The sequence below is a fragment of the Mesoplodon densirostris genome, chromosome 18 (assembly GCF_025265405.1).
Source record: "Mesoplodon densirostris isolate mMesDen1 chromosome 18, mMesDen1 primary haplotype, whole genome shotgun sequence".
Lineage (NCBI taxonomy): Eukaryota > Metazoa > Chordata > Mammalia > Artiodactyla > Ziphiidae > Mesoplodon > Mesoplodon densirostris.
Window position 1 is genome coordinate 30,707,082 of NC_082678.1, and position 19,457 is coordinate 30,726,538.

At 43.5% G+C, this 19,457-nt stretch overlaps 2 protein-coding genes across 4 annotated transcripts in view; both read right to left on the minus strand.

The window, feature by feature from the left end:
• The window catches only part of LOC132479097 (RAD52 motif-containing protein 1-like), a 261,744-nt gene extending 244,299 nt beyond the window's left edge, over positions 1–17,445 (minus strand). The window contains exon 1 of the mRNA XM_060082673.1: positions 17,426–17,445. The gene's annotated coding sequence lies outside the window, so the exon portion shown is untranslated. The remainder of the gene's footprint in view (positions 1–17,425) is intronic.
• LOC132479096 (RAD52 motif-containing protein 1-like) overlaps positions 1–17,450 on the minus strand; it is a 182,703-nt gene extending 165,253 nt beyond the window's left edge. The window contains exons 1-3 of one of the 3 annotated variants that reach the window (XM_060082664.1): positions 17,426–17,450; positions 16,080–16,135; positions 11,802–11,858 (exon numbers count right to left, since the gene is read on the minus strand). In XM_060082664.1, coding sequence (XP_059938647.1) covers positions 11,802–11,840 — 39 coding nt within the window. In that variant the 5' untranslated portion in view covers positions 11,841–11,858; positions 16,080–16,135; positions 17,426–17,450. Of the gene's footprint in view, positions 1–11,801; positions 11,859–16,079; positions 16,136–16,636; positions 16,697–17,140; positions 17,171–17,425 lie in introns of those variants that run through there. The other 2 variants (XM_060082665.1, XM_060082663.1) reach the window with 2 other exon arrangements.
• Positions 17,451–19,457: the final 2,007 nt, after the last annotated feature.

The window sequence follows — 19,457 nt, forward strand, 5'->3', positions numbered from 1 at the left end:
TCATTTTCCCTTCCAGATTATCTGTGTAGCCTTGTAAACACATCATAATCCAAAGCAGTTGAGCTTTATCATTAAAATGTAAATCAATGCAAGAGAGCCAACTGCATAAATAAAACAAAAGTGTACCGTGCTTCCCTGGTGGAGCAGTGGTTGAGAGCCTGCCTGCCGATGCAGGGGACACGGCTTCGTGCCCCGGTCCGGGAAGATCCCACATGCCGCGGAGCGGCTAGGCCTGTGAGCCGTGGCCGCTGAGCCTGCGCGTCCGGAGCCTGTGCTCCACAACGGGAGAGGCCACAACAGTGAGAGGCCCGTGTACTGAAAAAAAAAAAGCATACCACCATCATCCCAAGCAGACTACAAAAGAGCAAGCAGATTATAAAATAATAGTCTACAAGCCTGCTTTTTAAAATATGTATCTAAATGCATTGAATATCTTATATCAAAAGCCCAGAGATAGAGATGAAACAAAATATTAAAAGTAAACATCTCCTTCCCCAAAACCCTAACTCCCTTCCAGTCATGAGGAGAACATCACACAAACCCAAGTTAAGGAACAGTCTATGAAATACGTGAACCAGGACTCTTCAAAATTGTCATTAAGAAAAGGAAAGACGGGGACTTTCCTGGTGGTGCAGTGGTTAAGAGTCCGTCTGCCAATGCAGGGGACACGGGTTCCAGCCCTGGTCTGGGAAGATCCCACATGCCGCAGAGCACCTAAGCCCGTACGTCACAACTACTGCGCCTGCGCTCTAGAGCCCGCGAGCCACAACTGCTGAGGCCACACGCCGCAACTACTGAAGCCCGCGCACTCTAGGGCCTGTGTGCCGCATCTACTGAGCCCAGGTGCTGCGATTACTGAAGCCCGCACACTTAGAGCCCGTGCTCCGCAACAAGAGAAACCACAACAATCAGTAGTCCACGCACCACAACAAAGAGTAGCCACCACTTGCCACAACCAGAGAAAGCCCGCGCGCAGCAACAAAGACCCAACACAGCCAAATAAAAACAATAATAAAAATAAATAAATAAAGGCATCATCACATAACAACAAATGAGGAAATAAATTTTTTCAAAAACGAATAACTGGTGGGGCAGTGGTTAAGAATCCGCCTGGCAGTGCACGGGACACGGGTTTGAGCCCTGGTCCGGGAAGATCCCACATGCTGCAGAGCAACTAAACCCGTGAGCCACAACTACTCAGCCTGCGCGTCTGGAGCCTGTGCTCCGCAACAAGAGGGGCCGCGGCAGTGACACGCCCACGCACCACGATGAGGAGTGGCCCCTGCTCGCCGCAACTAGAGAAGGCCCTCTCACAGAAACGAAGTCCCAAACACAGCCAAAAAATAAATAAAAAATAAATAAAAATCAATACATTTAAAAGGAAAACCTATCCATTTCCCTTTCTGCAAATGTAGGTTTTCGAGGCAAGAGTAGAGCCTCAGAAAGAATGTCTGCAAACAGAACAATCACTAGTTCACTAAGTACAAAATGTAGGATACTTTTGAAGAATCCCACCACAGCTAGATAACTGGTCCAGAACCAAAAGTAAATACTGGAAGAAAAATGAAATCAACAGTGTACCACAGAGGTGGTAGGCAGACTGGCCTGGACTAAGACATCTTCAGTAATAGATAATAAGGGTGCTGATTTGTAAGCATCATTCTCGTCCCACTGTGGACTTCCTTGTGCGACAGTATAAGGATACCACCAGATCATCTTGAAATCAAGTCATGAAATGTACTTTTATATTTTTAAAAATCAATTCTTGTCCTTAAATTAACTTTTCTTCTTAGTTTAGTCATGGTCCTCTATTACTTCTAAAACGTTAAATCTTATTTGATTAGAAACAGACTTCAAAAAATAAAAATAAACTGTGATCAAACAGTAGTAACTGACATTTCTTCAATCTAAACTGAAGATGATTTCTGTATCTCTGTCTTTTACATTTGTCCCCATTAGGGGAAAAAATTAATGTACCTCATAATTAACTTGGCTGGAATGAATCAGACTGCGTTTGTAAAAGTTTCAGAAGACCAATAGGCTGTGCTAAACAGCACCACTATCCACCTGAGCAGAAATTACTATCCATAAGTTTCTTTACATAACTAACAAAACAAAAATTGAAACAAAAGAAGAACTACTAGAAAAAAATTAGAGATTCATTTTTTAAGTCAGGAATTTGCCTTTAGTCAGTAATTTGCCTCATACATTATTATTTTCCCCGTGGAAACCCAATGATTATCCTGAAAACAAGACCACTTTAGAAAGCAAATGCACTGTGACAAACGAAAGAAAAGGCAGATTGATACATTATTAAAATAACTCACACGCCATACCCTGAGGAGTAAGGAAGCCATGGCAGAGCAGGCCCCCTTCTCCTCAATGGACAGCACAGCTGTGGGGAAGACACTGCAGCTAGCAGAAGCGTGTCATACTTCCTCAGGGAGGAAGCAAGTTACAGACCACTCTAGAGAGGGCGCCCATAAACTGATGGCCACGCTCATTACCCAACGTCCAGGCTACCCACAGGCTGACTGCAACCCAACTTTCCCACCATTCCCACAAAGGCCCCAGGAACCGTCAGGCCTCTGAGGCTCTGCCAATGCCCTTCCCTCTACCCAAATATCCTTTCCCTCCTCTCTCTGGGCCTCAATCCTGCCCAACTCTAAATGAACACACCAAGGCCTATTTCCCTAAGAATGTCTCTCTCAAAACCAAAATTACTTCCTCTACAATGATCTGCCTCTTACTCATCCATCATTATCTTGGATTAAATACATCATGTAAGATGCCTTATCTGACCAACACAGCTATTTTAGACCTAAGAGTCATGTTTTAGACCATCTATGACATGAACTGGCAACCATTCAGCTCACTAAAACCATTCAATAAATACTCTAATTGAATTTCCCAAAGAGTTGACCTAAAATAACCTAAATGCCAAGCATTCCAAGAACCGTCCTGAACCAAATTCACTTCTCATTCGAATGCCAATGTCATACACAGGGATGTTGTATTGTCTTGAAATGTACTTGCCTTTATCCAAAACTAGAATCTCTGATGCATCAATGGGACACACATGTAAAATATTCTGCAAAGTCAAAAAGCTTTATTTATCGTACTGTGCTTAATTTTCAGCCAGACCTGCATTTTTCTCTAAAACTTATACAATTACTGAGTATGAAAGAAGCACTAGAAGAGAGACTAAGTCTATTGAGAAGAAAACTGGAAGCGAAGGTCATCAATCATTTTCTACTTTGAATAATCTCTTTCATAAAGAGGGAAATTCTCCTAAATTCCAGAATGAATGGAATTCAATACAGCAAAGTAAAATGCTTTAATTACATAAAATAAATACCTTGATGGACCTTCCACCATCTGTTTTAGTAACTTCAATGATAAAAAAAAAAACCCTAAATTTAAGAAAAGTTATATCAACAGCTAAAATTGAGATTTTTTTTCCATCGATTACTTTGATTTTCCTGACACATTTTTGAGAATTGTCAGCATTCTGGATCAAGAATTCCAAATTATTTCTTGAAGAGAGTGAGATTCCTCCCAAGTCATTTAACATGCTTACTAATCAATAAAGATATGAAAAAACAAAAAAAAACCCATATTTATGAAGCAAGCAAATTATACTAAAAGACTGACTTTGAGAAAAGGTTGCTGCTTGCCAAGAAAATTTTATTATTATAAAACATTTTCTGTCATTTGTATTTCTTCATTTTCCCTTCCAGATTATCTGTGTAGCCTTGTAAATACATCATAATCCAAAGCAGTTGAGCTTTATCATTAAAATGTAAATCAATGCAAGAGAGCCAACTGCATAAATAAAACAAAAGTGTACCGTGCTTCCCTGGTGGAGCAGTGGTTGAGAGCCTGCCTGCCGATGCAGGGGACACGGCTTCGTGCCCTGGTCCAGGAAGATCCCACATGCCGCGGAGCGGCTAGGCCTGTGAGCCGTGGCCGCTGAGCCTGCGCGTCCGGAGCCTGTGCTCCACAATGGGAGAGGCCACAACAGTGAGAGGCCCGTGTACTGAAAAAAAAATAAAGCGTACCACCATCATCCCAAGCAGATTACAAAATAGCAAGCAGATTATAAAATAATAGTATACAAACCTGCTTTTTAAAATATATATCTAAATGCATTGAATATCTTATGTAAAAATCCAAGAGATAAGGGTGAAACAAAATATAAAAAGTAAACATCTCTTTCCACAAAACCCTAACTCCATTCCTGTCATGAGGAGAATATCGCACAATCCCAAGTTGAGGGACAGTCTATGAAATACGTGAACCAGGACTCTTCAACATGGTCAATAAGAAAAGGAAAGTCTGGGACTTTTCTGGTGGTGCAGTGGTTAAGAATCCGTCTGCCAATTCAGGGGACACGGGTTCCAGCCCTGGTCCGAGAATATCCCACATGCCGCAGTACAACTAAGCCCGTACGTCACAACTACGGAGCCTGCGCGACACAACAACTGAGGCCAAATGCCACAACTAATGAAGCCTGCGCAATCTAGGGCCTGTGTGCCGCAACTACTGATCCCAGGTGCTGCAATTACTGAAGCCCGCACACTTAGAGCCCGTGCTCCGCAACAAGAGAAGCCACCACAATGAGAAGTCCACACACCATAATAAAGAGTAGCCCCCACTTGCCACAACTAGAGAAAGCCCGCGCGCAGCAACAAAGACCCAATACAGGAAAAATAAACCATAATAAAAATAAATAAATAAAGGCATCATCACATAAAAACAAATGAGGAAATAATTTTTTTTAAAAAAGAATAACTGTTGGGGCAGTGGTTAAGAATCCGCCTGCCAGTGCAGGGGACATGGATTTGAGCCCTGGTCCGGGAAGATCCCACCTGCTGCAGAGCAACTAAGTCGGTGCACCTCAACAGCTGAAGCCTGCACGCTTAGAGCCCGTGCTCAACAAGGGAAGCCACCATAGTGAGAAGCACATGCACCGCAATGAAGTGTAGCCCGTCCATGCCGCAACTAGAGAAAGCCCGCACACAGGAACGAAGACCCAATGAATCCAAAAATAAATAAATTAAATTAATTAATTAAAAAAAGAAACTAAAGAGTCAAAAACAAACTAAAGAAATAAAATACATTTTGCGAAGAAATAGGAAAAATTATACATGGACTTGATATCTGATAGTGTAACTATTAGTATTACTGAATTATCTTCTTAGGTGTGAGAATGGTCTTATGTTTATGAAGAACTATGTCCTCATTCTTAGGAGACACATGATGAAGTATGAACGAAATGCCATCTAAGATGTCTGCCACTTACTTTTAGCTGGCTCAGGAAAAAAAATTCTATCTATTTGACAGAGAAAGAGAGACAAGGCAAATTATGACATAACGCTAACAATTGGTTATTGATTATACTATTCTTACAACTTTGCTGTAGGCGTAAAGATTTTCATAATATAAATTAAACTAATAGTTTTCTTTAACTTAAAAATGATTCAAAACCCAAACTAATCCAGAAGTTATAATCTTCTCGTAAATATAAAATATATTTTATTTTATGCTGATAAACTCATCTCCTCCAAATTAAAAAAAAAATGAAAAGGGATGACTTATTTTACATAGTAAGGAATTATAGCTAACATCCAGGAGTAATATTTAGGTTTCCTTCAAATTGATATTGAATACAGTCTTTTTAATCAACTGAGCAGTCTATACTAATCTTGAGCTCATTAACTGCTAACTTACCTAATTTTTTTAAATAAGAATGTTTATTTGAATACAATTACCTTATCCCTTAAAGAAGCTGGAAAGAAGATTAAATAACCCAGAAGACACAGTTGGAAACTGTAAAGAAGTATAAGAGAGTCACTGGCAGGAGAGAAGAGCAGATCTCTTGCAAAGCTGCATTCCATGTACCCTGCCTGGGTCAGACATAGTTCATCTTGAGCCGAAGATCCAGTAGAGACCCATCTGCCCAAAATGCCTTTCTCCAACTGAGAAAGAAGTGAAAATGCTAAGACATATGAGAACATCCGTTGCTGTCTACAGCTAATTGAATCAGAAATCTTTAATACCATTTGTAGTCCTGAAATTATATTATTCTACAAAAAACACCTTTAAAAACAAAAATATACTATCATTTCACACCCATTAGGATGGCTACTATCAAAAAATAGAAAATAACTCTTTGAAGGGGTGTGGAGAAATTGGAACCCTTTTACATTTCTGGTGGACATAAAATGGTGCTACTGCTATGGAATAGAATATGGGGATTCCTCAAAAAATTAAACACAGAATTACCATATGATCTAACAATTCCACTTCTGGGTATTTCCCGAAAGAACTGAAAGGAGGGACCTGAACAGATATGTATACACCCAAGTTCACAGCAACATTATTCACAAGAGCCAAAAGGTGGAAGCAACCTGAGTGCCTATCTAAAACTGGATGGATTTTTTAAAATGTGGTACTTACATACAATGGCATAGTATTTAGCCTTAAAAGGGAAGAAAATGCTGCCACATGCTACAATATGGATGAACCTTGAAGACATGCTAAGTGAACTTTGCCAGTCACAAAAAGACAAATATTGTATCAGTGCACTTATATGAGGTACCTATGGTATGAATGGACCCTATTCAAATTCTTAGAAACAGAAAGTAGAATGATGTTTGCCAGGTGCTTGAGGGAGAGGGGGATGGAGGGTTAGTGTTTAATGAGTACAGACTTCAATTTGGGAAGATGATGAAGTTCTGGAGATGGATGGTGGTGAGGGTTGTACAACAATGTGAATGCACTTAATGACACTGAACATTGTATGCTAAAATGATTAAAATGGTAAATTTTATGTTATGTATATTTTAACAATACTCAAAAAAAACTCCACAGGTATGCAAGCCATAATACCCTCCTAACCCTCCTTAAAAGGAATGAGGCACATGTCCTAATCCTGATGCAAACTTAAGGAATGCTCACTGCCCATTTCCCCATCTTCCCTGCCCAGGAAGGAGAACCACGAGCTGGCAGGGCAGAGCCAGAGGCGGGAAATTGGTCCTGACGTTTGTCCCACTGAAGAAACTCAGAAGAGCCACAACAGAGGGTAAGGCCCAAGAAGACGGACAGAGGCAGGCTAGGGAAGAGAAGGCAAAGGCAGAAGGAAGGAAATCCCTGAGAACATGGGCAGCTGATGACACTGGGAAGGGACACCACAGCTGTGAGGGAAAGGAGGATCAGACAACAGGGGAAATCAGAGAAGGGAACTGCCCCAAGGTAAGGAAAGAGAGGAGTAGGAGAAGAAAGAAGAATTGTAAGCAAGAAGGAGATTCATTCAAGAAGAGACTCTTCTCAAGTACCAGCAGGAAAATGACTTCGTGCCACTGAGGTGGCCATTTGTATCTAAAGAAACCGAGAAAGTTGGTGAAGCCTATGAAAAGTTAGGAAGAAAAATTCTTTTCTGTGTAAGAATACTAATATACCCCCATCCACAGAGAACTGTGTACTGCCATTTTTTTCATTTGTTTTTGTGTTTTTTTTTGTCCCACAAGAAGAGAACACTTACTTGTTTAGGAATAATTTCAATCAGGGCCTACCTTTTTTATTTGTACCAAACACTAGTATGCCATGAATGAGCTAAAGCATTTTAATGGCACAGGGGTTAAGAGTATAGGCTTGAAGGCAGCTCTGCCTGAATCTGAATCCCAGCATTGTGACCTGAGGCGATCTGCTTAAAAATCTGCTTTGATTTCCAAATCTGCAAAATGGGAATAATAACAGGGCTACACTTCAAGGCATTACTGCAAGAATTAAATAGGGTAAAATATGAAAGCACTTAGAACACTGTCCGGCCCACACTAATCACTATTAAGGTATTAGCTTCCTGTTATACTCCAGACCTAGAACAGGAGTTCCAGGAGAGCTGAGATTTTGTCTGTTTTGTTCCCTGTTGAAGCCTCAGGTACCTCACATAATTCTTGGTTGACTAATAAACATGTATTGAATGGCAGCAACACAGGAGCCCGGAGGCACAGCACTACCTCTCTGTTATGACCAACAACTAAACCTGCGTAACAGCTCAGGCCCGCAGCTCCCAGGGCGTTTGCTCCACCTTATCTCAGGGGCTTCTGTGACGCTGCCATGATTACCTCCGTCTCACAGACAGACGAAGGCGCAGAAGACGGAAGCGACTTGCCCAGGAATCCTGGCAATTAATGCTACTTCTGTTCACTCTAGACCCCCACCCAGAAAGCTCAGAACATACCCTACTGAACTGTTCAATCCTCCTTAACTACAGATACCCAGAGTTCAAGTTCACCAAAACGCTTTATCCGATTTGCTTCAATAGAATTGATGGAGAGGGAGGAAACAGAGGAAACAACATTACTAACTATTAAGGTTGAACAACGGGTACAGTGGGATTGATTCTACCCTTTCCACTTCCATACATCTGAAATTTTCCATAATAAAAAAAATGTAATTAAAAAATAAACTCTTCACTCCCAACATAAGCTCTGCCACTTCCAACTTCCTATTGAGCACACCTGGGTGCGAGGAAAACGCCACAGCAGAGAAGTTTCTCAGTCTGAGGCACTGAAGTGAGTGCTGCACTGGGAATCAGGAAGCTTCAGTCTTCACTCTGCTTTATCTAACTGTGAGACCTCACTCGTCCCTCAAGCTCCTCTGGGCCCTGAACTTCCTCATCTGTTCCTTCCAGGGTTACGATTCTGATTTCACCTTTCTACTAGTTCCTTGAACTCAACACACAAAACCAAAATCGTCTTTTCTCTATTCTAAACCCCTAAGACCTGCTCTTCCTCCTGACTTCTGTATTCCTGCTGTCCCATTCTGCCAGCCATCCAACCACAAACACCTCAGCATCATCTCTGACTTAAGACACAGAACTGACTGTTCCTTCCCCTCCTACCTACTCAGTCACCACATCTCTCTGTTCAACCTCCAAAGTATCTCTTGACTCCACCACCTCCTTTCATTCCCAAGCACACCAACTCAGGCACTCATCATCCCTCACCTGGAGTAGTGCCATGAACTCGACTGAAAACCCTGTCTCTAGTTTCTCCCCACTGACAATCCATCATATTCATTCTCCAAAAACCAGTCATGACCTCTCAACAGCCTCACTGTCCACTATGTTCTTTCATGTAACCCAGGGTCCGGGTAATTTGGATACTCAGTTTCCGGACATCCACCTCATTTCCAACGCCACCCCTCAGCCTTTGCTCAAGCTACCCTTCCCTACAGAATGCCCTCTTCTTGCCCTGGCGCCTCAATTTCACAGTGGTGCAATTTAAATGCCACCTCCTCAGTTGAAGTGTTCCCTTATATCCCCAAGGGGGCAGTATCGCTCCCTCCACTGAACCCCTAAGCACCTTGTCTGAACCCCTCTTACAGGACCCTTCAAATTCCTATTAGTCCTTTCTTGTTTTGGTGCCCCTACTCTCTCTACTAGATGATTCGCTCCTTGTCAGAGGAAATGATGCTTTATTCGTCTTTGTATCCTTCAGAACAGAGCTTCTCAAAGACTGTGACGTGGCACTGTGGTATGCCATGAATGAGCTAAAGAGGTTCTAGTCAGTCATCCCCTCAGCCCTCCACAAAGAGACTTCAGCAGCCAAAGTCCCACAACTCAAGCCTCAAGCAGCCTCAAGCAGCCTCCTCCTTCAGCCAAGTATTCAACACGATGACATGAGGAGCACTAAGAGGACGCAACACGTGGTACACAATGGATGCGCACTAAACATGTGCTGAGCTGAACCTTGGAATAACTCACCCGTTCCCCTTCAACCACTATGTTCTCAAGAAAACTTACCATCCACACTAGACTGTCTGAACATTCTCCCCAAACATGTTCTGAACATCTTTTTAATAATCACCTGTTTATTAGCTGGTTATACTTGCCTTACCATCCAAAGCCCACATCGATAGTTTACTGATTAAAATAGCAAAGGATATGAACAAACAATTCACCATGAAGAGACTCAAAGAGAAAAATTCAACATTATAGAACAAAGAAGTACAAATACAACTTTACACTATTAAATAAGCAAAATCTTTTAAGGAAAAAATGTATTTATATCCAGTTATGGTGAAACAGGTACATCTGTATATCTATTCGTAGTACAATCTAGTATAACATTCTTGAAAAACAGTATGGCGATATATATCAAAAGCCATAAAAACATTCATACCATTTAACACAATAATGCATTCAAAAATTTATCCTAGAGATATAATTAGCCAGAAAAAAAATACAATAATATCTACAATAACGTAGATTAAAGTATTAACTGAAAACCAGCCAGCAACATAAATATCTAACATAAAAAGATTTAAGTAAATTATTGACGGCATGACTTGATGACATATTTTGCAGCCTCTCAAAGTGTAATCATGTCAATTAAAATTGTGACAACTATAACATGGAAATCTTTCATAATGTAATAAGTAGAAAAAATTCATATTATATGCATTATAATTAAAAATGAGTACAATAATATGTGTGTGTGTGTGTTTGTATATAGAGATATATATAGATATACATCTAAATATATATATTTTTAACAGAATGCCAAAAAGAAAATCAACTGTTTTAGGGGTAGTAACCCAAATATTTAACAATTTACTTAATAACAAAGCTTAAATTATTATGTAATTTAGGAGAGAAAGTTCTACCATACTGAGGAAACTTAGGGGTCCCAGGATGCAAACTCGATATAGTCTCAGGAAGAGGTCCACACCTCTCTTTTATTGCTCACTTTGGCCTTAACTGAGAATGCTCATGTACTTCTTATCACAATGACCTATGACAACCCAGACCCCAGCTTTCCAAGGACCAAGAAACCAGCTCAGCTAGCCTTCTGATCATCCCCATGAACCTGTGGGGGATGAATCCTGCAAACTTCCCTAACTCAAGAAACAAAGAACCCCTACAACAATGTTTTACTTTAGCAATCAATAAGTAGCCAAGCCTAAGTTTAATTATAAACCCTAAAAGTATATAGCATTGTCTCATTATAGTGTCTGGGACTAGCATTAAAAATATATCAAAAAATAATTTTAGCACTGATGCCCCACAAGGACAATATTAAAACTGTCTTCTAATTGTTTTTTCTGTAGTATTACCATTTTCTTAGTTTAATACTGAATGGCCAAGATACTATAATGGACCAAGAAGATTAATTACTGTGAAATAATAAATACTCAAGACTAAAATGTCATTCTTAGGGCATTTCAGCAGTAAACAAATAATCTAAAGGACTAATACAACCATCAGGAAAAACATTTAACCTTCTGTTTCCATTGATATGTTCCTTATATCCAGATCCTCAAAAATACGGATATATAGTCATTCATGACAATACACACATAGTACATAACAGCAAAACAAACAATTTAATACTTAACCCGTTCATCAGAGCACTGGGTGATCAACACTCAAGAATGCTGACACAAAAACTGAAGGACCTCTGAAGATCCAATCATATGCAGATAGGTTGAATCCCTGTGCAGTTACTCATTCAAAACAGAAGTGGAAGATTAACCTACCCTCACTTCTCTTCAAACAAACTGACAAAGCATCAGGCAGTCTGTTTGGAGTAGCTTCACCATCATCCAGTCGGCTCGAGAGGTAACCAATTCAGCCAGGTCACCACTGCTGCACCAGGGCCCTACTTCCTCCACCTTGTCCCAACTCATCTTGCTGACCAAACACCCTCCTCTAGATTAAGCCCCTTTTGTCTTTTCCTCAGGCATTACCAACTCCTTGCTTTGTAAATAAGGCTCTCCCAGACCTTACTCACCTGCAGTTCACTGCACTGGGTATCACCCAAAGAGCCCATCAGAGCTCTTTATAATTTCTGAAAGAGAGAGAAGGAACCTTTTAATACATACTAGAAAACACCACTGCTGATGTATCAGTTCTGAAGCATTTGTATCCAGTGGTCACAGCGTATGGTCCTTTGGTCCACAGTACTGCAGTAAAATGTAGCATAACCAGCCAGGACCAAGAGTCCTGAGATAAGGGTCCAGAGATAACAGTTTGCTTTAATGTTGCTACTAATCAGCTGTGTGACCTTGGGAAAGTCACTTGACTTCTCCAGGCCTCAATTTCCTCATCTGGAAAATAAGACAGACTAGATAGAAGCTATAGTAAGTATACTGTGCATCTCATCATAAAATTCCACAGATGATAATTACCAACATTACTCCCAGCCCTAAGGTACGTGAATTCAATTTCCAAATATTTATTTCCTTACAAGATCAACAAATCAAAACTTTACCAACCTGACAATGCAATTAACTGTTTGAGTGTTTCACTAACAATTCAATTACAGTTATCTTAATCTAATGGAAGTTTAAGATTATCAATATTAATTAACATCACAGGCAATAAGGGTGGAATACCTGCCTAACATCTAAGCGGGTTCAGTGGCCATGCCTTCCATGACTTCTCACTCTGCTTTCAATACTGCCCTCGCACCTAGGCAAGAGAGGTCTTCCAAACACCAAATAACACCGACTGCTTTCTTTTTTTTTTTTTTTTTTTTTTTTGCGGTATGCGGGCCTCTCACTGTTGTGGCCTCCCCCGTTGCGGAGCACAGGCTCCAGACGCGCAGGCTCCAGACGCGCAGGCTCAGCGGCCATGGCTCACGGGCCCAGCCGCTCCGCGGCACATGGGATCCTCCCAGACCGGGGCACGAACCCGTATCCCCTGCATCGGCAGGCGGACTCTCAACCACTTGCGCCACCAGGGAGGCCCCACCAACTGCTTTCTATGGTCAGATTAGGGGGACATGGCTAACGATGGAGGAAGGAGAGCAGAGGCTTTTTATCTTTTTTCCTATATACACTTAGCACTGCTTGGATTTGTTTTCCATAGTATGCATCAGTTTTACATAAAAATAAATAATTTTTTAAACTATATTAGTTACACATTTTGCCTACTGAAAGGAAGCTCGCCTCACAGGAATATTTTCACCACCAGGAGAATATCGACAGAAGAAAGCAAAGAGGCAAATTCAGATGTTCTGAGAACACCTAAAATATGGCACAGAAATAACAAAAATCACAAACATTCACACGTCACAATGGTTTACTCAAAAAAATGTGCCTGCGTTCTTTGAAGAACCTAATGATGAATCATGGTTTCTGGGGGTCAAAACAAGTTGAACACACAAATTCTGGCTTTACCAGACAACTTCCTGCCCTTGGAGAAATTGACCCAGTACAATTTACACCAGTCAACAGGTTGGTATGACCTTTAGTAGTATGCTGAAAAACTTTCAATTTGCTTTAGACAATTGGTAGCTTTTAAAATAAAGATATATACATATATAAATATATATGCACACATATATAGACATATAAATTAAAAATCTTCATGTTATATCTACTATTTATTTTTGAAAGAGGAATATTAACCTTATTAAATTCAGGATGGCTCAAAAGTATAATCTCAGCCACCGGTGAAGTGACATACCACTAAGTTTTATGCGGCTCCTAGCCAGTGCTACCGAAGTCATCCTGACTACACCCAGCAATTTAAATGAACTACAAGCTGCTGCGGCCACAATCTCCACACATATCATACTTCTCTCCTAGAAAACAATTCAAACTATTATTTAGAAATCAAATTATATTTGCATGTATACTTCTCTAAGTTGATGGAAATAAACAGCCATAACAATTTGTTTATAATTTTTAAGTAGCTCCTCCCCATCTCTTGTTTATCGACAAGTTGATAAACTTGGCCCCAAATCTACTATGCATTTAAAACTGCTAAGCATTTAAAACAACAGAACAAAGGACATTACTTCTTGTGCTGGGCCTGTAGTTAGAATCTTAGGGCTTCCCTCGTGGCACAGTGGTTGAGAGTCCGCCTGCCGATGCAGGGGACACGGGTTCGTGCCTCGGTCCGGGAAGACTCCATAGGCCACGGAGCGGCTGGGCCCGTGAGCCATGGCCGCTGAGCCTGAAGAGTCGGAGCCTGTGCTCCACAACGGGAGGGGCCAAAACAGTGAGAGGCCCGCGTACCGCAAAAAAAAAAAAAATAGTATCTTAAATATAGTCTGACAGATAATTATAGACTAATTTGCATTTAATATCAATACCATGCCTACTTCTTAAACAGAGGACAAAAATGCATGTGTAAGATCTGGTCTACTTATTTGTAGGTCCCTCTGCAATATTCTTAGCCTTTCATGAATATGCTCTATATTTTTAAACTACACAAGGTGCTTTGCAAGCAGGAATGATTTCCCCTGTTATTTTGGCATCACTCCCTTCTCCAGTAAAATTCTGAACTGTGCATAAATGTATACAGACTTTAAAACAATGTAGATTGAATACTTATGGTATTAGAAATGAAACTTCTTGCTAACAACTGCAAAAATCAAGCACACCAGCTGATAGAGAGGCACTTACTGACTCCCCAAAACTCCCGCCTTACCTAAAAATAGTGTCCCAGCTTCCCAGCCAAAAGGACAGACTAAAAAAGCTATGTCTTCATTCAACTCAAAGACACAGACCCTCGCTTCACCACAAACTTCAGTACTATGGCATTTCCCATTTTAGAATGCTTCGTGTGACAACCTGTTCAGTGGCCAACCACCAACTTCACTTTGAAGTCAATACTAATACTTCACATGGTCTACACGTGTGAAAATTGTGGAAAATGTCTTGACACAGCTCAGGCCAAACAACACTAGCCACACAAGATGACCTATTTCTAAATATTCCCTTTTGGATTATAAACAAACATCTCCATAGGCCCAAAAGTAGATCATTGGTTCTTTCCACAAAGTAATATGTATTTAAAAAAAAGATAAAAGGTACAGATTGGGAGGTCTAAGGCATGAATATGCCTCCATCTGTTAGCTGAAAATAAATAAATTTTAAAATCCATGTTTGCTCTGCTAAGAATAAAAATAAAAATATATGTAATACACACAAGCACTTCTGAGTTTCAAACACAAGCAAATGTGGTGTGTGCACTTACAAAAAGATCTTGGTTTATGTCCACCTTCCTCTCCCAAGTTTTTTTTTAAGGCAAAAATGTCAATTGTATGCCTCAATCTGGAATAAAATAAAGCACAGCTTACTCTTCTTAAACAGATGTGTGATAGAGATGAAAACTTTGTGTGTGAATTTCAAAATTCAAAGGCTACTCAGATGTGTTAAAGGAAAAAAAAAACCCTGCAGTAACCAATCTACCATAACAACTTACATTTTCTCAATAAACCATAGTAAAATATTTTACAGACACACACACTGACACACACTGTAGTATAGTACATCTACAATGACTAAAATAAAAAAATAAAAAGATATATTTTTAAAGTTGAGAAAATTGCTTGTGAAGAATGTAAAATTAGCAACACTCTCCTTCTCACCAGTACAGAATACTGACTGTTCATTGACCCTGTATTCATAATGTTCTATAAATCCAAAGCCTTATGAGTTAGATTAAATAAAGGAACACTCTGAATTCACACACTACATGTGACCAGAAGATAATGACAAGCCAGTCTTATTCCTAATAACCTAACCAAAATGCAACACTATCATTTTTATTTCCAAATGATTATGAGAGAGCCAAGCACTGTTCCATTTTTCAGAAAATAAAAGCAGGATTTGCCTGAAATCATTCTTTCCAATGCAAAGGGTGTACTTTACACGAGTCCCACAAACTGTAGACACACAAAAGCCACATACACAATCACTAACACTCAATGCAGACTAAGTGATGGACACCAAAGCACAGATAAAATTAAGACATTCAATTAAAGTTACACAAGGGAATTTAAATAGGCAAACTATAATTACCCCTGGTGAAGATACTAATCAAGGATGGCTGCAAATAACATTTGGCTCTGGATAAGCTCCAGTAGCTGAAAAGTTTGGTATACTTGACACAGTTGTCCTTTCCAAATCTAGCCCTGCCTCTACTCCCATTTGACTGAGTGAGTGATTTGGAAATAAAGATGGCCCCATCAAGTTACTTAGTTGCAGTCTCACCCTCATGACTTGATTAAAATAAAGAAGGAAAAAAGGTAAATCATTTTTAACTGCAGTCTCACCTTACACATCTCACCAGCACTGTAGTTCTTTAGTCATCAATGACTTCATCCAATTCCTGAGATAAACAGAAAAGTAAAATATGTCTATACACACTAGTAAGAGACATGTAGAAAACATTCTATCAGCCTGAAGAGAAAGGGCATATAAATTTCAAATGGAAAAAGTTACCAAAATGGTACAGTATGCAGCTTTGTAAATGAGTCTGTTTGCTTTACTTTAAAACAAAAACATTTCCTCTCTGTGTGAGAAAAGAATAATTATAAAGTGTTCTTAAAATCCAAACATAAAAATGTCATATCTGACTGAGCTTACTTTCAAAAAATCAAATGAAAAAGAAGGAGAAAAAAGAAGAGATGATGGAGAAGAAATCCATTCATACGAGTTTAAGAGAGGGCAAAATTAAGAACAAACTAGCCAGGACGACGCCTTCCTCCCCCCTCCCCCCGCCCAACTCTAGGAATCCACTGTCTCTGGAGTTACACATCTATAAACGATTTGCCTGAAAAGTGTAAGTGGTGAGGGTGAAGGAACAACAATTTTGAGTGTCAAACACAACCTGAGGGTCTCAATCCAAGAAGAATCCTAAGACCCTGATTTCCAACCCTGGCTGGACGATACTCATCAAAGGGGAGAGTGCAGAAGGCTCAAATAATTTGGGGGGAGAGCAATCAAAGTTCCTTAGATAAAGCTGCAGTCCCTTAGCTCAAGAAAAGGGAAGTCTTGAAGGAATCTCCAGGAAAGGATCCTCTGTTTTTGTTTTTGTTGATGTGCTTGTGGGCCAATGAGAATTTCCGAGGAGGGGGCGGAGAAAGGGGGTAAAGAAAGTGAAGCTCAGGCAACAGCCCTCGGCGGGGGAGGGAGGGGTGCACCCCTGACCCACTTTTCCCCGCGCTCACCCAACGGCCCCCGCCCCACCCCGCGTGGAAGTCCGAGCCCAGAGGGGGCAATCGAGCGGGGCATGGGAGGCCTGCACGCTCCCCACCCCCAGCCGCGACCCGGAGGAGGGGAGCGTGCAAGGCGGCTCGACTCCCCCTCCCGGCGTGCCGTGGGCTGGACAAACCTCCCGCAGGCTCGCGGCCAGGGTCTGCGAGGCCCCCTCCAAGGCCTGGGCCGTGGGCTCCGCGGCCCCCACCGGAGGGGAAGGGGGCCAGGGAGGGAAAGAAGCTGTAAACAGCCCCAGCGTCCGGGCCTCGCCTCGAAGAGCCCCGCTTCCCAGGCCCGGCCGCGGGCCGTCTGGGCCCCAGGCCCGCCCCGGGGCCGACCCTCCCGGGACTTGGAGGACCGGAGGGCTCCGGCAGCTCGCGGAGAGGTCCCAGCAGCAGAGAAGGGGGAATTCAGGACTTACCTCTCATTACTTTCTACGCCATCTTGGATCCACTATGGCAACGCCCCCACAAAGCATTATGGGTAAGAAAGAGCCTTTAAAGTGACCGCCCCCCCTCCCTCGGCCTCGGCCTCCCGCCTCCCGCCGTCGGCACCGCCCCTCGGGCCGCACCTCCCACTTGGAAAGTTGCCTCGGGTGGCTCGAAGGCCCAGAGGCCGGCAGCCCTGTCCCCACCTCCCCCGTACTGTTTTCCTTTAAAATCCCCCCACCATGTTTAAAAACGTGGCTTTGGGTCTTTCCCGTCGCTCCTGCCCCGGCCTCCCTTCCCCCCACCCTTCTCCTCCCCGCCGGTTCCCTGTACCCCGCCGCCCTCCTGTCCTGGCAGACACCCCGCTTCTGCATTTAATCAGCCCGAGGTTTCCCTGCTGCTGGCAGCAAAGAGCCGCTCATTGATTTATTTATGCGTCTGTTATTGCTCTAGATCTTCGGTGCCCAGAGGCGGGCTTCTGCTTCCCGCCCCCGGGCAGACGGGGGTCGCCCTCGGGGCCCCAGAGCCCCGCAGCCTTGCAGGCCAACCGGCGCTCTGAATGCAGCATCCGCGTATGGAAAGATGCCTCTGTCCTGCCAAACCGTTCCGGGGCCTTCGGGCTCCGGAACCTGGGCGGACACAGTGTCCCCGAGCCTACCGGCATCGCAGCGCGTAAGGGAGGGGGAGGGGGAGTAGTAAGCGAAAAGCAATTTTTACCCCTGTTGACTCTCCCTTCCGCTGTCTCCTCCCCTCGGCCGGTAATGCGATCTGCGACCCTCTAGATGGGGACCCCAACCATCCCCTAGAAATGTGGTTTTGGGCTCTGCTGAATCCACCCTTTTACAGTGCGGGCTGCTTGCGCACTGGGACTTCCCGAGGCAGGTAACTCGGGGGCACAGATAGCGAGCTCTGGCCGGGGAGCAGAGGCGCGCAAGGGCTCAAGGGAGGGTCCTGGAGAGGGGCCGGGGCCGGAAGGAGGGTGCGCCCGCCGCAGTCCACCTGCTGCATCCCAGCCGGGCGGTGAGCGCCGGCGCCAGGGCGAGCAGAGGACTGTGGGCAGAACTCTGGCCCAAGGCTGGTTGGGGACCGCTCAGGTCGCCTGGCTGCGACGGGGCGCGCTGGAAGTTGGGGCGCCTAGATGCCTGCCGGGGAACCAGGCGAGCGACCCCGCAGCCCACGCCCGCCGCCTGGGCCTCTGCTCCTGCCGGAGGGCTCGCTGCAGGGGAGCTGAGCGCCCTCGCGATTCTCGCCGCCCACGTTCCGTTGCGCAGCTGAGCAGAGCTTCGGCCCGCGCCCTCGCGCGGTGGTCCCCTTGCCTCGGGGCCCGTTGGTCAGTCCGCCACACTCTCGCCTCCCATTGCCACTGTTCTCTGCTTTGAAGACTTTGGGGGCCTACTCTGGTTGCTTTTTGGTTTCCCCCAAGCAAATTTTGACCAAGAGGTGACCAAGGGAAAATTCCTCCAGGACACCAAAACTTGCGAAATTGTATTCGGTATAAAATGCTGTTGAAAGGCTCTGAAATTAGAAGAATGCACAGGCATTAAAGCCCTCCTTCGGTGCACGGGGAGGGCCTGGGGCCTTCGGGTCCACCCAACGGTTTTACGCTCCACCAGACCCTAGGAGAAGCCTCTCTCGAGGAACCTGGACGGTTGCTGACAGAAGCCCTGCCCCCGGGAAGCTAAAAACTCCACGAGGCAATTGTCCCGGCCAAGTGAGAAGAGTGGGGTGTAGACTCCTTAAGGGATTGGCCCGGGGTCAGCGGTGAGGGAGGGAGCGAGGTGGTGAGTCACTGCCGGCCGGCTTAGAACGCAGTGTGCCTGGAGGGCCCTCACCTGAGTCACCGCTTCTCTGAGCTCCGAGTGAGTTGGGAAACTGGAGCCCGGAGCCAAGTTCTTGGACAATCCAGGCCCCACCACCACGCGGGGCCGTGGGCAGGGGGTGGGGAGGCAGCGTTGCTCGCGACCCTCTGCCGCTGCCCGCTGCAAAATGAGGCGCCCTGCCCGTCTGGAGAAGGCTCCAAAATCT